The sequence below is a fragment of the Heterodontus francisci genome, chromosome 3, assembly GCF_036365525.1.
Source record: "Heterodontus francisci isolate sHetFra1 chromosome 3, sHetFra1.hap1, whole genome shotgun sequence".
NCBI lineage: Eukaryota > Metazoa > Chordata > Chondrichthyes > Heterodontiformes > Heterodontidae > Heterodontus > Heterodontus francisci.
Genome location: NC_090373.1, coordinates 171121979 through 171138091, shown reverse-complemented (window position 1 = coordinate 171138091; position 16113 = coordinate 171121979). Strand labels below are relative to the sequence as shown.

General features: G+C 44.8%; 1 protein-coding gene across 3 annotated transcripts in view; it reads left to right on the top strand.

The window, feature by feature from the left end:
- The window catches only part of anapc1 (anaphase promoting complex subunit 1), a 210645-nt gene that overhangs the window by 30195 nt on the left and 164337 nt on the right, over nucleotides 1-16113 (top strand). For all 3 annotated transcript variants that reach the window (XM_068027605.1, XM_068027603.1, XM_068027604.1), the window contains exons 11-14: nucleotides 5272-5367; nucleotides 6017-6107; nucleotides 8747-8812; nucleotides 13210-13347. In XM_068027605.1, coding sequence (XP_067883706.1) covers nucleotides 5272-5367; nucleotides 6017-6107; nucleotides 8747-8812; nucleotides 13210-13347 — 391 coding nt within the window. The remainder of the gene's footprint in view (nucleotides 1-5271; nucleotides 5368-6016; nucleotides 6108-8746; nucleotides 8813-13209; nucleotides 13348-16113) is intronic.

The following is a 16113-nucleotide window of genomic DNA, read 5'->3' as shown; positions in this document are numbered from 1 at the left end:
GGTGTTGTGAATGGTACTGAACACTGCAATCATCATCGAACATTCCCACTTCTGACTTTATGATGTCGGGAAGGTCATTGATCAAGCAGCTGAAGATGGTTGGGCCTAGGACACTACCCTGAAGAATTCCTGCAGCAATATCCTGGGGCTGAGATGATTGACCTCTAACAAACACAAACATTTTCCTTTGTGCTAGGTATCACTCCAGCCAGTGGAGAGCTTTCTCCCAGATTACCATCGACTTCAAGCTTACTAGGGCTCCTTGATGCGCACACATTTAATATCCTTCAAGTCAAGAACAGTCATACATGCCTCACCTCTTGAATTTATATCTTTTAAATCCATGTTTGGACCAAGGCTGTAATGAGATCTGGAACTGAGTGGCCCTGGCAGAACCCAAGCTGAGCATTGGTGAAAGGGTTATTGGTGTGTAAATGCTGTTTGATAGCAATGTTGGTTTGCTGATGATAGAGAGTAGACTGATGGGGTGGGAATTGACCGGATTGGATTTGTCCTGCCTTTTGTGGAGAGAACATAATTGGACAATTTCCTACATTGATGGGTAGATGCCAGTGTTGTAGCTGTACTGGAAAGGCTTGGTTAGGGGTGCAGCTAGTTCTAGAGCATAAGTCTTCAGTGCTACAGCCGGGATGTTGTCAGTGCTCATAGCCATTGCTGATACAAGTGAATCAATTGGCTGAAGGCAAGCATCCATTATGCTGGGGACTTCAGCAGGAGGCTGCAATGGAACATTCACTCAGCACTTCTGGCTGAAGATGATTGAAAATGCCTCGGCCTTGTCTTTTTTACTAGCATTCTGGGCTCCTCCATCATTGAGGATGGGGATGTTTGTGGAGCCTCCTTCTCTGGTTACTTGTTTAATTGTCCACCACCATGCATGGGTAAATGTCACAGGACTGCAGAGCATTGATCTGATCATTAGTCATGGGATTGTCTAGATCTTGTAACATGCTGCTTCCACTGTTTAACATGCATTTGGTCCTGCATTGTAGCTTTACTAGGTTGGCACCTCATTTTTAGGTGTGCCTGCTGCTGCTCCTGGCATGCGCTCCGAAACTCCTCATCGAACCAGGGTTAATCCCCTGGCTTGATGGTAAAGATAGAGTGGAGGATGTGCCAGGCCGTGGGGTTACAGATTGTGGTTGAATACAGTTTTTCTGCTGGCAATGGCCCATAGCACTCATGGATGACCAGTTTTAAGCTGCTAGATCTGTTCAAAATCTATCCCATTTAGCATGTTGGTGGTGCCATATAACACAATGGAGGGTTCGTCTCTCTAAGGAGTCACTCCTACCAGTACGGTCATGGCAGATGCATTCACGCCAGGTAGATTGCTGAGGGTGAGGTCAAGCAGGTTTTTAACCCTCGTTGGTTCCCTCACCACCTAGTAAAGGCTTGGAGTTATGTCATTCAGGACTTGACTAGCTTGGTCAGTAGTGGCGATGGACATAGAAGTCCCTTATCCAGAGTACATTCTGTGCCTTTGGTAGCCTTAATGCCTTTTCCAATTGGTGTTCAACATGGAGGAGTACTGATTCATCAACCAAGGGAGGGCAGTAGATTGTAATCAGCAGGTGGTGGCCTTGCCCATGTTTGACCTGATACCATGAGACTTCATGGGTCCAGAGTCAATGCTGAGGACTCCCAGGGCCACTCCTTTCTGACTGTGTACCACTGTGCTGGTACCTCTGGTGGATCTGTCCTGCTGGTGGGACCAGACTTGCCCAGGGATGGTGATGGAGGAGCCTTGGACATTGGCTGTAAAGTATGATTCAATGAGTATGACTATGTCAGTTGTTGCTTAACTAGTCTGTGGGACAGCTCTCCCAATTTTGGAACAAGTCCTTTGATGTTGGTGGGAAGGCATTTGCAGCGTAGACTGGGCACGGTGTGTCTTTGTCGTTTCCAGTGCCCAGGTCGATGCCAGGTGGCCCGTCAAGGTTTTATTCTTCAACTTTTCTGTCATGGTTTGATTCAACTAAGTGGCTTGTGAGGCGATTTCAAAATGCATGTGAGGAGTCAACTCCATTACTGTGGATCTGGAATCACATGGATCAGACCAGGTAAGGATGGTAGATTTCCTTCCTTTAAAGGACATTAGTGAACCAAATGGGCTTTTACGTCAGTCAGGTAGTTTCATTGTCACTGCTTCTGAGACTTGCTTTTTATTCCAGATTAATTAATTAATTGATTACATTTAAATTCCACCAGCTGCCGCGGTGGATTTGAACTCGCCTCTGCAGCATTCCTCCGGTCCTCTGGATTACTCGTCCAGTAACATTACCACTATGCGACCCTTCCCGCATTACTAAACCTCCATTAAAGATACTAGGTAAATGGAAGTTGTTGTTATATCAGAGTGTCAAGGAGCCGGCTGCCAGATTAACCTTTGCTTAAGTTTGTTGATGAGCTTTAGTTTCATACCAAAAGGGGAGTCTGTGTTTAAGTGTAAGATGTTACTACTTCTTTGGCCTCCTTATCTCGAGAGACAATGGATAAGCGCCTGGAGGTGGTCAGTGGTTTGTGAAGCAGTGCCTGGAGTGGCTTTCAAGGCCAATTCCAGAGTGACAGGCTCTTCCACAGGTGCTGCAGAAAAACTTGTTTGTCGGGGCTGTTACACAGTTGGCTCTCCCCTTGCGCCTCTGTCTTTTTCCCCGCCAACTACTAAGTCTCTTCGACTCGCCACACTTTAGCCCCGCCTTTATGGCTGCCCACCAGCTCTGGCGAACGCTGGCAACAGACTCCCACGACTTGTGATCAATGTCACAGGATTTCATGTCGCGTTTGCAGACGTCTTTAAAGCGGAGACATGGACGGCCGGTGGGTCTGATACCAGTGGCGAGCTCGCTGTACAATGTGTCTTTGGGGATCCTGCCATCTTCCATGCGGCTCACATGGCCAAGCCATCTCAAGCGCCACTGACTCAGTAGTGTGTATAAGCTGGGGATGTTGGCCGCCTCAAGGACTTCTGTGTTGGAGATACGGTCCTGCCACCTGATGCCAAGTATTCTCCGGAGGCAGCGAAGATGGAATGAATTGAGACGTCGCTCTTGGCTGACATACGTTGTCCAGGCCTCACTGCCGTAGAACAAGGTACTGAGGACACAGGCTTGATACACTCGGACTTTTGTGTTCCGTGTCAGTGCGCCATTTTCCCACACTCTCTTGGCCAGTCTGGACATAGCAGTGGAAGCCTTTCCCATGCACTTGTTGATTTCTGCATCTAGAGACAGGTTACTGGTGATAGTTGAGCCTAGGTAGGTGAACTCTTGAACCACGTCCAGAGCGCGGTCGCCAATATTGATGGATGGAGCATTTCTGACGTCCTGTCCCATGATGTTCGTTTTCTTGAGGCTGATGGTTAGGCCAAATTCATTGCAGGCAGCCGCAAACCTGTTGATGAGACTCTGCAGACACCCTTCAGTGTGAGATGTTAAAGCAGCATCGTCAGCAAAGAGCAGTTCCCTGATGAGGACTTTCCGTACTTTGGACTTCGCTCTTAGACGGGCAAGGTTGAACAACCTGCCCCCTGATCTTGTGTGGAGGAAAATTCCTTCTTCTGAAGACTTGAACGCATGTGAAAGCAGCAGGGAGAAGAAAATCCCAAAAAGTGTGGGTGCAAGAACACAGCCCTGTTTCACGCCACTCAGGATAGGAAAGGGGTCTGATGAGGAGTCACCATGTTGAATTGTGCCTTTCATATTGTCATGGAATGAGGTGATGATACTTAGTAGCTTTGGAGGGCATCCAATCTTTTCTAGTAGTCTGAAGAGACCACGTCTGCTGACGAGGTCAAAGGCTTTGGTGAGATCAATGAAAGCAATGTAGAGGGGCATCTGTTGTTCACGGCATTTCTCCTGTATCTGACGAAGGGAGAACAGCATGTCAATGGTCGATCTCTCTGCACGAAAGCCACACTGTGCCTCAGGGTAGACGCGCTCGGCCAGCTTCTGGAGCCTATTTCGAGCGACTCGAGCAAAGACCTTCCCCACTATGCTGAGCAGGGAGATGTTACTACAGGCATGGTGTATGTAGATATTTTCTGTACCGTTCGAGTTTAAGACTGAAGCATTGCAAACCCAGAATAACTTTATTCTCGGCAGGGCGGGGGCTGGAGGTGGCGGGTAGTGGAAGCATTCTTTCTTTAACTAATGATCTTTTTTAATCTGAATGTGATACGCTGTAAAACCTTACATGTATTATCGTGCATTATAACGCTGGGAGAAGACCTCCCAGTTCATGTGGCATTTTAATGAATGATGCAAAATATCATTAAAAATTGTGTGGAAAAAATGCCAAATTGAACAGTATATGCTATAAATTAATGTAACGTAAAGTACATTTTAGGCTACATCGTCATTTTGAATTTGATTCGATGGTCTCATTCTGAACCTTCTCTCGGTTCTCAGTATTATAGCACTTCCTCAGCTCCTTTTTCTCTATAATCACATCATAAAATAACAGAGTTCATTTTATTGTCGAGACCATGGTGAAATACACAGCTGAGGGAGGGCAGTAGATTGTAATCAGCAGGTGGTTTCCTTGCCTATGTTTAACCTGATGCCATGAGACTTCGTGAGGTCCAGAGTCAATGTTGCATGCTCCATTGCAACAGCCCAGCAAGTCCCAGGTTTGATTTAAGGTATGTCTCTTGTCAGTTGATCTCAGCTGGTGCAGCAGTTAAGATACCTTCGAGCTTGAGAGCAAAAGAAGCAGAATCTGCCAGGGTTAGTGCTCCAGCTTTCTGTCCTGTGACATCGTGCTTATGCACATGTGTGAATGTTGAGAAAGAACAGCTGTGATACCATCTGAGGTCAGAAAGAAAACACAAAAGCCACTTGGGTAAGATAGTGGAGAGCTTGCAGTTTCTGTGGGATCATCTCAGGACAAGATGGGGCCTTGAAAGAGGAGAAAAAATTGGAAGAAAAAAATAACATGTTGTACTGCTTTGGACAAAAAAAAAAAATGTGCAGCAGGTCAGTCGGCATCTGGGAACATAGAAACAGAAGTAAGTCATTTAGTTCCTCGAGCTTGTTCTCCCATTCAGTCAGGTCATGGCTGATCTGTGCCTCAACTCCATTTTCCTATCTTGGTTTCATAATTCTTCATACTCCTACCAAACATGCCCCTGAAAAAGAAAAGCAGATTAACATTTTGTAAGTGAACTCTTCCTCAGACAGCAGAAAGTAATGTCAATAACACACCCGCCTGCATTGCAGAAACCTCAAGTGTTAACTTCTGTCTTCACAGAGAAAAGAATTGTCAGGCTACCAAAGTATTTATTACCAGTGATCTCTGCGGTCAGAAGTTTTTATGTTACTTGGTGGAGTCTCGCCATCAGCTGCGGTGAGTGTGTCCACTGAAAAGCTGGTCAAATGATAAAGTAAAGGTTAAAATGTATTGAATTTTACCTGAATGGCTTTATTTACAAAGGATTTATATTGAACACTATGTGGGCAGCTGGACTGAGTTTTTATAAAATTTAATTTGGGGGTTTGGATACATAACTCTCTCTTGGCCATGTTACTTTCTGTAATTTAATGACACCTGCTTATTTCACTGTTTATATTCTGATAGAAATTGAAAGTGAGGACATTCTCTTGTGCATTCATTCAACTGCCATGTTAAAAACATGGTTTGCTACCTTCAATTGTTTCAACTTCCCTTTACTAAATGTTATACCTTATATGCAGAATTTGTTTTTGTCCAGCGGTTCGGAAGGCCCATTTGTAAATGGAAAGTGATGGGTGTTAGTGCAGGGTGGCTGCTCCCCTGCTCTATTTTCTCATTTTTAATGCCGCCCTGCATTGTGTATCTCAAATTTTAACTGAAGATTTTTAAATCTGATAATTCGATTTAAGTTTTGATAATTTTCAATCTATTTGATGATCTGGCTATCTGGTTAAAAACGGTGTGATGGCTTCTTTAGGCATGTGGCTATATATTCAGTATTTGGAAAGCTTTTCTTTGATGCATCTGCTTAAATTCTAAACAGGTGTGTAAAATTTGAAGAAAGCAATGACTTGACTCAGCTAATTTTCGGAACAGTTACTGTCATACAAGCGAAAGATGCTGCCCCAGTGGAGGTGAGCTGTGCTTTAAATCCTGCTGCTTCTCATACAGAACATTCAAACAACAACTTGTATTTATATAGCACCTTCAACATTGTAAAATGCCCAAAGTTTCTTCACGGGAACATTTCAAGTAAAATTTGACATCGAGCCACATGAGGAGATGTAAGGACAGTTGAACAAGAGCTTGGTGAAGAGTTAGATTTCAAGTATTGTCTTCAAGGCAGCAGATAGGTTTAGGAAAGGAATTCCAGAGCTTAGGCAGTTAAAGGCACGGTCACCAATAGTGGAGCGATTAAAATCAGGGATGTGAGAGAGGCCAGAATTGGAGGAGGGCAGAGATTTTGGAAGGTTGTAGAACTTGAGGAGCTAACAGAGATAGAGAGGGACGAGGCCATTGAGAGGTTTGAAAACAATAGAGAATTTTAAAATTGAGGCTTTGCTGGACTGGGCACCATAGGTCATCAAGTACAGGGCTGATGTGTGTTCGGGACTTGGTGCGAGTTTGGATATGTGCAGCACATGTTTGCATGAGTTCAAGTTTGCGGAGGGTGGAAGCTGGGAGGCCAGCCAGGTGAACATTACAATAGTCAAGTCCAGCAGTAACAAAGGCGCTACAGGCATCTTCATTGGCGTCGTAACTGCTAATTGCAAATCTTTTGGCAGTGTTTCCTTGAAATTATTTTTTAGAAAGATGTTATAGACCCCATCACTTACACCCCCCACTTATGACAGCTGCCTATATCGGAAGGCGTCAGTTGCGAAGGTGCTGCTCAAAGCATATTAAGCAAGCCAGCTATTTTGGGCTATTCAAGCAGCTGTTTGGTCACTCTGTCTGCCCTTGTCCACTGCCATTGCCCTACAGCACTGTGCATAGGTTAGGAACTTTGAAATTGACCAGCGGAGGGCAGTTTAATTTTTATTGTTCTAAGTGGTTCCATTGAGTGGAATTAAGACCATGTATTCTTCTCTTGACATAAATACTACGCGGCTTGAAGATATGTTAGGACGAGAAAGCAAATTAACTTTTCTTTCTGTTTAAGGCTTTTAGAGGGCCAACAACTTTTGAACAGCGTTTTTAAAAAATTTTATTAATGCTACCACATTAGATCTCTCATAACAGGAAAGTTGTGTTTAGACAATTGGATAGTTTCATTTTAAAGTGAAGTATCACTGGTTATCTTGCTGTGCTAATTGTTCTTGTACTTCTGCAGATTGACGCTGTTTCTGTGCACAGCTTATTGACATCTCCCCAGTTCGTGCTTCGCAATCATTTTTTAAAAATTGTGGAATACTATAAATTTTTCATGAGATTGTGCGACAGGCTCACTCTTGTGTGTACCCCCGGCTGATAACCATGTGGAAGGAGATTGGACTGGTGGATTTATTCACTAATTCACATTTAATTTAAGTGAAAATATACATGCAGAAAATAAAACTATTCTGCAACTTATTTTTCTGATGTCTTTTGTCTCCCTCTAATTTTTCAACCAATGCCATGGGGCTTATTGGATGGCAAACCTCACCCAGTCTCTACCAATTGTGCAAGCCTATTGTAGAATGAAGATCTTCCCTGTCTACCTTCACAACTGGGAGCCCAATCCTTGTCCACAGTGATGTAACTGAATGCCAGCTCAGGGTTTGAAACAGTCCTCTTTTGCTCCATGTCACAGGTTGTTGATGCACCATTATCTTCTGTTATTGTGCCACCCTAATTTAAAACAAACAAGTCTGTGGAATTGATTTTCCTATTTGCTGTTGTGCAGCAAAATGCAATGGTGCACAACTTGCAGTTAAAACTCATGGAGACTGAGCCATTGTTGGTTTCTGAGCAGATGTGAGTGATAGCAATTGACTTGCCCTCGACCTACAGAAGCTCCATTCTCACAAATCATTGTGTCACCTGAACCCTTTGATTTGATCACTGCCAAGTATCCGATTTTATATGAAGGTTTGTGTCTGTTAAAGAAAAAGACATTGTTTTCTACCTTGGCATCTGCCATTGAGAAGCAATGGCTAAAAGTGAAATGAGCCTCAAAAGCAACAAACCATAAATAATAAAGACGATTCAAGTATGCTTTAAGAGCACAACACATCTCAGTGTTCTGTTGACAGTGATGAAGGGATGTTGTACTTTATAACGTCATCTGGAGTATTAATGTCAGGGTAGATTCCAGCTACCTGTCATCAAATTAGCCCTCTCTGTATACCTACCCTAAAGGTTATATAATTTTCATTTAAAATCAGTATTGACACTTACCTGCCTCTCCCGCCTGAGAACTTATTCAAACCAGCTCCCCATCCCTTAATCAGTGGTGAAATGAGGACTGAAGGATCAGTTCCCAGGCACCTGTTCCCAAATTAAGGATGATGGGGTGGGGTGAGGGATATGTGTTAGTGTTTTCTTTACCCATATTGCCAACAGTGGATCCTAAGACATAGGGACTGGTTCCTCCTTTCCATATTTACTAGAGGCTTTAATGGCCTCTTTCACTTCCGTTTAATTATTCCCCACCTATATCCATTTTGAATTCTGCATATAATTGTAACAAGGCCTAATTTACAAATTAGACTCTGAAAAATATAAGATGTGGGCATTAATTCTGCAACTTCAGACCACTTTATTCCTCCCATGTCCTTTTTTTTGTGCACAGAGTGTCAACACAATGATGGTCCTGGAAAGTAGCGGCAATCTGGTGCTGTACACTGGCATTATTCGGGTATGTTGCCATGATAATTTAACATTTGCATTGAATTCACAGGCTACGTTGCTTAATGCATCCTGCAAAGTTTAAAACCAGTTACTTTGAGGATAGATGTTGCAAGTATTTTGTGATATTTTACGTAAAATCTATAAGCAAAGTTTCTAACTAGTCTGCGCTGGATGGGAAAACCCTTAAAAAAAAAAAAACACTTGCATTTAAATCGTGCCTTTTGTAACCTCAGGGCATCTCAAAAGTGCTTTACAGCCAATGAAGTACTTTTGAGCTGCAGTCACCATTGTGATGTAGGGGAACATAGCCAATTTGCGCACAGGAAGCTCCCACAAACAGCAAGGTGATAATGACCAGATGATCTGCTTTTTGATGTGATGTTGGTTGAAGGATAAATGCTGGAATGGGACTTGAGCCGGCAAATGCCTGACTCCGTGGCAAGAATGCTACCACTGACCGACTGGCACAGATTGTGCTGCATTTTATACAGGCCATCCTCGCAATCGTTGAAAGCAGGATTTAGTACCTAAATCCGTTCTTTCTATTTTATGCTTTTACAGTGAATGGAATACTTTTTTTTTTACTCTTTCATGGAATGTCAACATCGCTGGCTAGACCAGCATTTACTGCCCATCCCTAATTGCCCTTGAGAAGGGGGTGGTGAGCCGCCTTTTTGAACCACTGCAGTGCATGTCATAGAGAGATATAGCACTGAAACAGGCCCTTCGGCCTACTGAGTCTGTGCCGACCAACAACCACCCATTTATACTAATCCTACGTTAATCCCATATTCCCTATTACATCCCCACCATTCTCCTACCACCTACCTACACTAGGCGAAATTTACAATGGGCAATTTACCTATCAACCTGCACGTCTTTGGCTGTGGGAGGAAACCGGAACACCCGGCAGAAACCCACACGGTCACAGGGAGAACTTGCAAACTCCGCACAGACAGTACCCAGAACTGAACCCGGGTCGCTGGAGCTGTGAGGCTGCTGTGCTAACCACTGCGCCGCCCATGTGCTGTAGTTACACCCACAGTGCTGTGAGGAAGTGGGTTCCAGGTTTTTTGACCCAGTGACAATGAAGGAACAGCAACACAGATCTAAGGCAGGGTGATGTGTGACTTGGAGGGGGACTTGCAGGTGGTGGTGTTCCCATGCATCTGCTGCCTTTTCCCTTCTAGGTTGAAGAGGCTGCAGGTTTGGAAGGTGCTGTCAAAGGAGGCTGGGCGAGTTGTTGCAGTGCATCTTGTAGATGGTACACACTGCTGCCACTGTGTACTGGTGGTGGAGGGAGTGAATGTTTAAGGTGGTGGATGAGGTCCTGGCTTGTGCCTTGTAGATGGTGGACAAACTTTAAAGAGTCAGGAAGTGAGTTACTTGCTGCAGCGTTCCCAGCCTCCTGACCTCTTGTAGCCACAGCATTTACATGGTTGGTCCAGTTCCGTTTCTGGTCAATGGTAACCAATGGTAACTCATTCAGTGATGGTAATGCCATTGAATGTCAAGAGGAGGTGGTTAGATTCCCTCTTGTTGGAGATGGTCATTGCCTGGCACTTGTGTGGCACAAATGTTACTTGCCACTTATCAACCCAAGCCTGAATGTTATCCAGGTCTTGCTGCATATAGACACGGACTGCTTCGCGAATGATACTGAACATTGCGCAATCTTTAAGGTTCCCTTTGCGGTAGGAGGTAGAGAAAGGTGGTAAAGAAGGGAAGAAGCGTCATGTTCGGAGCAGGTGGATCTCAGTGTCCCGTTGTACATCTATGGATTGGTGGGGGCTGGGGAGGATGCGGTGGTGATATGAACTCTTGACCTGCATTCAGGCAGTCTGTGTGAAAGCAGCACATACAAATCGACCCAGCAGCACTGGAACATAAACTGTCACATCCAGAGAAAGCACTGAGGTTCTGGCAATGGAGTCAAAGGCCATGTTAAAAATCCAAGCACTTTGAAAATTGAATTGTTATGGGTTCAGGACAGATTCATGTTTTAACTTTTGGCGGTTATCAGATTCTTTTCCTGGACCTTTTAGGTGATGGGTCTTCTCGGGGCAAAAGTGGAGATGTAAATGACCTGATTGGAGTCAGGGCTTGATGCAGCTGTTTTAGCCAGCTGGCTGACACACAGCAAAAGATTCCCCATCCAACACTCCCACCTCTCCCTTATTGAAATGTGTCTGATCTCCCATCGGCATGGCGAAGACCAGTAACTCACCAGAGCCCCCCAGCATGACATGGCGATGCTCCAGAGCAATGTACCACTACATGTTCTGTATTAATTTTTTTCATCTGCAATTTGCAAGCTTATCTCCTTTTTTAAAAAACGAAAATGCTGCTAATTTTCTCCCCACCTTTGTCCCACTTCTCCGAAGACTGACCCCCCCTACCCTCTCGAACCTCACTCAATTGGCCTTTATACATGCCCATCAGTGTTGGCAGGTTGTGCAGAGGGTGTCCTAGCTAAGCCTGGTTCTGTGTTTCTCATTTTGTGTTATGCCCGCACCCACCATTGGGTGTCACTGGGTGGCAATCTGGAGTAGGAGCTGCTGGGATGATGATTGGAGTTGAAATGTCAGTGCAGTCTTGCAGTGCAACCAATTGTGATGTGATTGATTTTGATTGCCTGAACCAGCGGAAGACCACAGCCACACTTTGCTGAAGAAAGTTTTGCCGGACTCTGAATTGCTTTTCAAGTGGGAACACCAGATCCACTGGAATCAGTGTAGCAGCCTGCAAAAAATAATTGAAGCAGACTGATGCTGGGATTTCCAACTGCATCTGTGTCATTGGCCTAGAATTATTCCTTCTCCCCGGGAATTTCAGGGCTGGTGCTTTACCAGTAAGGCTATCTTTATGTAAGTGCTGCTTGTTATTTCTCGGTGAACTTCGTTTTCTCAGCAACACACTACAAGTGTGGTTGGCATTTTCCAAGGATATTATTATTTTTTATGTCTTTGTAAATTAGTATGCATGTTAAAGGTTTATAATTCCTGCTGAAAATAGAAACATATTGTTGAAGCTTTTCGTCTTGCACTCATCAGGACAATCCATAAGAATAGCCAATGTAAGGGAAAACAACAACTTATACTGCATGAGGAGAGTGTTCTGATTGGTTGGCAAGTGAACTGTAATTGGTAGAGAAGTTGCCATGAAGAATGCAGCAGTTTACGGTGACTGCCAGTTAACTGCCAAGCTTTGTTTGAAATTTAAACCAGGCAGCTTGACTCTGATTGATTGATCAAGGCATTGCCCTGAAGAATGAACCAGCGAATGGCTGTTACTTATTTTGTTTAGCTGAAATAGGCGCAATGTGTACACATGTTCTTTCTGTCTGCAAAGAACGGGGCCCAGTGTATTATAGGCTGCGTTTGCTGACGATGCAGCCACTAGGTGGTGCTGCACTGGCACATGCACAAATGCAGCCTGTGCCACTAAAACGTCACAGTCTGCAACGTTCAGGTAGCTGCCAGGACGGCGCTGCTCAAATAAGCACACAATGGCCGGGGAGAAAGAGAGCGAGTGGGCCAGGGAGGGAGACAGCGGGCGGGGCCGGGTGGGATGGAGGGAGTGAGTGGGGGGGGGAGAGAGAGCGAGCGGGCAGGTTGGAGCGGTGGTCTTCAGCCGCTCTCTCCCCACTTCCCCTGCCCCACCCCTCCCCCGCTCTCTCCCCACGTTACACGAAGGCGTCATCTGCACATGCGCCAACCAGTCCTGGCAATGCGGAATGCAGTGCATGCGCAGAGAGCAGGAGCCCGTTTGCGCTTGTACGCAGCTTGGCGCAGTCTGATGACGTCAGTGGCCGACTGCGTTGTCAAGAATCACTTTGATATATGTAGCTTCCAGTACATGCAAATGCACCACACTGCGAGCCCTACTGACAATCTTAAATTGGTTGTCAGTGTAATTCTTAGCACACTGTGGTTTATTTAGCAAATGTTGTCCAATCACGGATTCATGTCTCATGTTGGACACTGTTCTGAGTTTTGCAAGCACGGCTGGTTGGGTACGGCCCATTCTTTGCCTGTTGAGAACAGCAGGAGGGGCATGTTGTTTGTTACGAACAAAATAAGTGACAGCCATTCGCTGGATCATTCCTCAGGGCAATGCCTTGACCAATCAGAGTCAAGCTGCCTGGTTTAAATTTCAAACAAAGCTTGGCAGTTAACTGGCAGTCATCGTAAACTGCTGCATTATCCATGGCAACGCCTCTACCAATCAGCATTCTCTTCTCACGCAGTATACGTTGTTGTTTTCCCTTACTTTGGTTATTCTTGTGTATTGTCCTGATGAGTGCAAGATGAAAAGCTTCAACAACATGTCTCTATTTTCAGCAATACTCAAGTTCTGTACTACTAAACAACTATTTGTTTATAATTCTGGTTCTTTTTAAAGGTAGGAAAGGTGTTTATTGCTGGACTTCCAGCTCCCTCACTTTCTGTGTCCAACCCAATGCCACGACCTAGCACTCCATTGGGCAGTGTCAGCACCCCAGCAAGACCTTCAAGCAGGCACCCTGGTGCACTCGATGAGGTAGGGTTTTATCAGTTTCTTCATCCCAACATAGCTTAGTGCTGTTTTTCTTCGAAACCTTGCAGTTTCTGGATAAACTCTACCTGTTAAAGCAAATGACCAGTGTTAATCGTTAAGTTCTGGGTTTTGTATCAGCTACTAGTGTATCCATAATATATCACTATTTTAGAACATAGAACATAGAACATTACAGCGCAGTACAGGCCCTTCAGCCCTCGATGTTGCGCCGACCTGTGAAACCATCTGACCTACACTATTCCATTTTCATCCATATGTCTATCCAATGACCACTTAAATGCCCTTAAAGTTGGCGAGTCTACTACTGTTGCAGGCAGGGCGTTCCACGCCCCTACTACTCTCTGTGTAAAGAAACTACCTCTGACATCTGTCCTATATCTATCACCCCTCAACTTAAAGCTATGTCCCCTCGTCTTTGCCATCACCATCCGAGGAAAAAGGCTCTCACTATCCACCCTGTCCAACCCTCTGATTATCTTATATGTCTCTATTAAGTCACCTCTTCTCCTCCTTCTCTCTAACGAAAACAACCTAAAGTCTCTCAGCCTTTCCTCGTAAGACCTTCCCTCCATACCAGGCAACATCCTAGTAAATCTCCTCTGCACCTTTTCCAAAGCTTCCACATCCTTCCTATAATGCGGTGACCAGAACTGCACGCAATACTCCAGGTGCGGCCGCACCAGAGTTCTGTACAGCTGCAGCATGACCTCGTGGCTCCTAAACTCGATCCCCCTACTAATAAAAGCTAACACACCATATGCCTTCTTAACAGCTCTATTAACCTGGGTGGCAACTTTCAGGGATTTATGTACCTGGACACCAAGATCTCTCTGTTCATCTACACTACCAAGAATCTTCCCATTAGCCCAGTATTCTGCAATCCTGTTACTCCTTCCGAAGTGAATCACCTCACACTTTTCCGCATTAAACTCCATTTGCCATCTCTCAGCCCAGCTCTGCAGCCTATCTATGTCCCTCTGTACCCTACAACATCCTTCGGCACTATCCACAACTCCACTGACCTTCGTGTCATCTGCAAATTTACTAACCCACCCTTCTACACCCTCATCCAGGTCATTTATAAAAATGACAAACAGCAGTGGCCCCAAAACAGATCCTTGCGGTACACCACTAGAAACTATACTCCAGGATGAACATTTACCATCAACCACCACCCTCTGTCTTCTTTCAGCTAGCCAATTTCTGATCCAAAGCACTAATTCACCTTCAATCCCATACTTCTGTATTTTCTGCAATAGCCTACCGTGGGGAACTTTATCAAACGCCTTACTGAAATCCATATAGACCACATCCACGGCTTTACCCTCATCCACCTGTTTGGTCACCTTCTCGAAAAACTCAATAAGGTTTGTGAGGCACGACCTACCCTTCACAAAACCGTGCTGACAATCTCTAATGAACTTATTCTTTTCAAGATGATTATAAATCCTATCTCTTATAATCTTTTCCAATATTTTACCCACAACCGAAGTAAGGCTCACAGGTCTATAATTACCAGGGTTGTCTCTACTCCCCTTCTTGAACAAGGGGACAACATTTGCTATCCTCCAGTCTTCCGGCACTACTCCTGTCGACAATGACGACATAAAAATCAAGGACAAAGGCTCTGCAATCTCCTCCCTGGCTTCCCAGAGAATCCTAGGATAAATCCCATCTGGCCCAGGGGACTTATCTATTTTCACACTTTCCAAAATTGCTAACACCTCCTCCTTGTGAACCTCAATCCCATCTAGCCTAGTAGTCTGTATCTCAGTATTCTCCTCGACAACATTTTCTTTCTCCACTGTAAATACTGACGAAAAATATTCATTTAACACTTCCCCTATCTCCTCCGATTCCACACACAACTTCCCACTACTATCCTTGATTGGCCCTAACCTATCTCTAGTCATTCTTTTATTCCTGATATACCTATAGAAAGCCTTAGGATTTTCTTTGATCCTATCCGCCAATGACTTCTCGTGTCCTCTCCTTGCTCTTCTTATCTCTCCCTTTAGATCCTTCCTGGCTAGCTTGTAACTCTCAAGCGCCCTAACTGAGCCTTCACGTCTCATCCTAACATAAGCCTTCTTCTTCCTCTTGACAAGCTCTTCAACTTCTTTAGTAAACCACGGCTCCCTCGCTCGACAACTTCCTCCCTGCCTGACAGGTACATACTTATCAAGGACACGCAGTAGCTGCTTCTTGAATAAGCTCCACATTTCGATTGTGCCCATCCCCTGCAGTTTCCTTCCCCATCCTACGCATCCTAAATCTTGCCTAATCGCATCATAATTTCCTTTCCCCCAGCTATAATTCTTGCCCTGCTGTATATGCCTGTCCCTGCCCATCGCTAAGGTAAACCTAACCGAATTGTGATCACTATCACCAAAGTGCTCACCAACTTCTAAATTGTACCATCTTGTCGCATTTTCTTCTATTCTTGCAGTGATCCTAATTCCTAGCCGCCTCCTTTCAGGCAAGCGTTCATTCTCCACTCTACTCGGTCCACTGATATGAGTACCTCAACCGATGATAATGCTCCTTTTAGCTCACATTATACAGCACAGAAGGAGGCCATTTGGCCCATTGAGTCCATTCCAGCTCTCCATGGAGTTATTCAGTCAGTCCCACTCCCCCGCTTGATACTCATAGTCCGGCAAGTCTTATTACCCTCAAGTGGCCATCCAATTTCCTTTTGAAGTCATTTATTGTCTTCTTTTCCACCACCCTTGTGGGTAGCGAGTT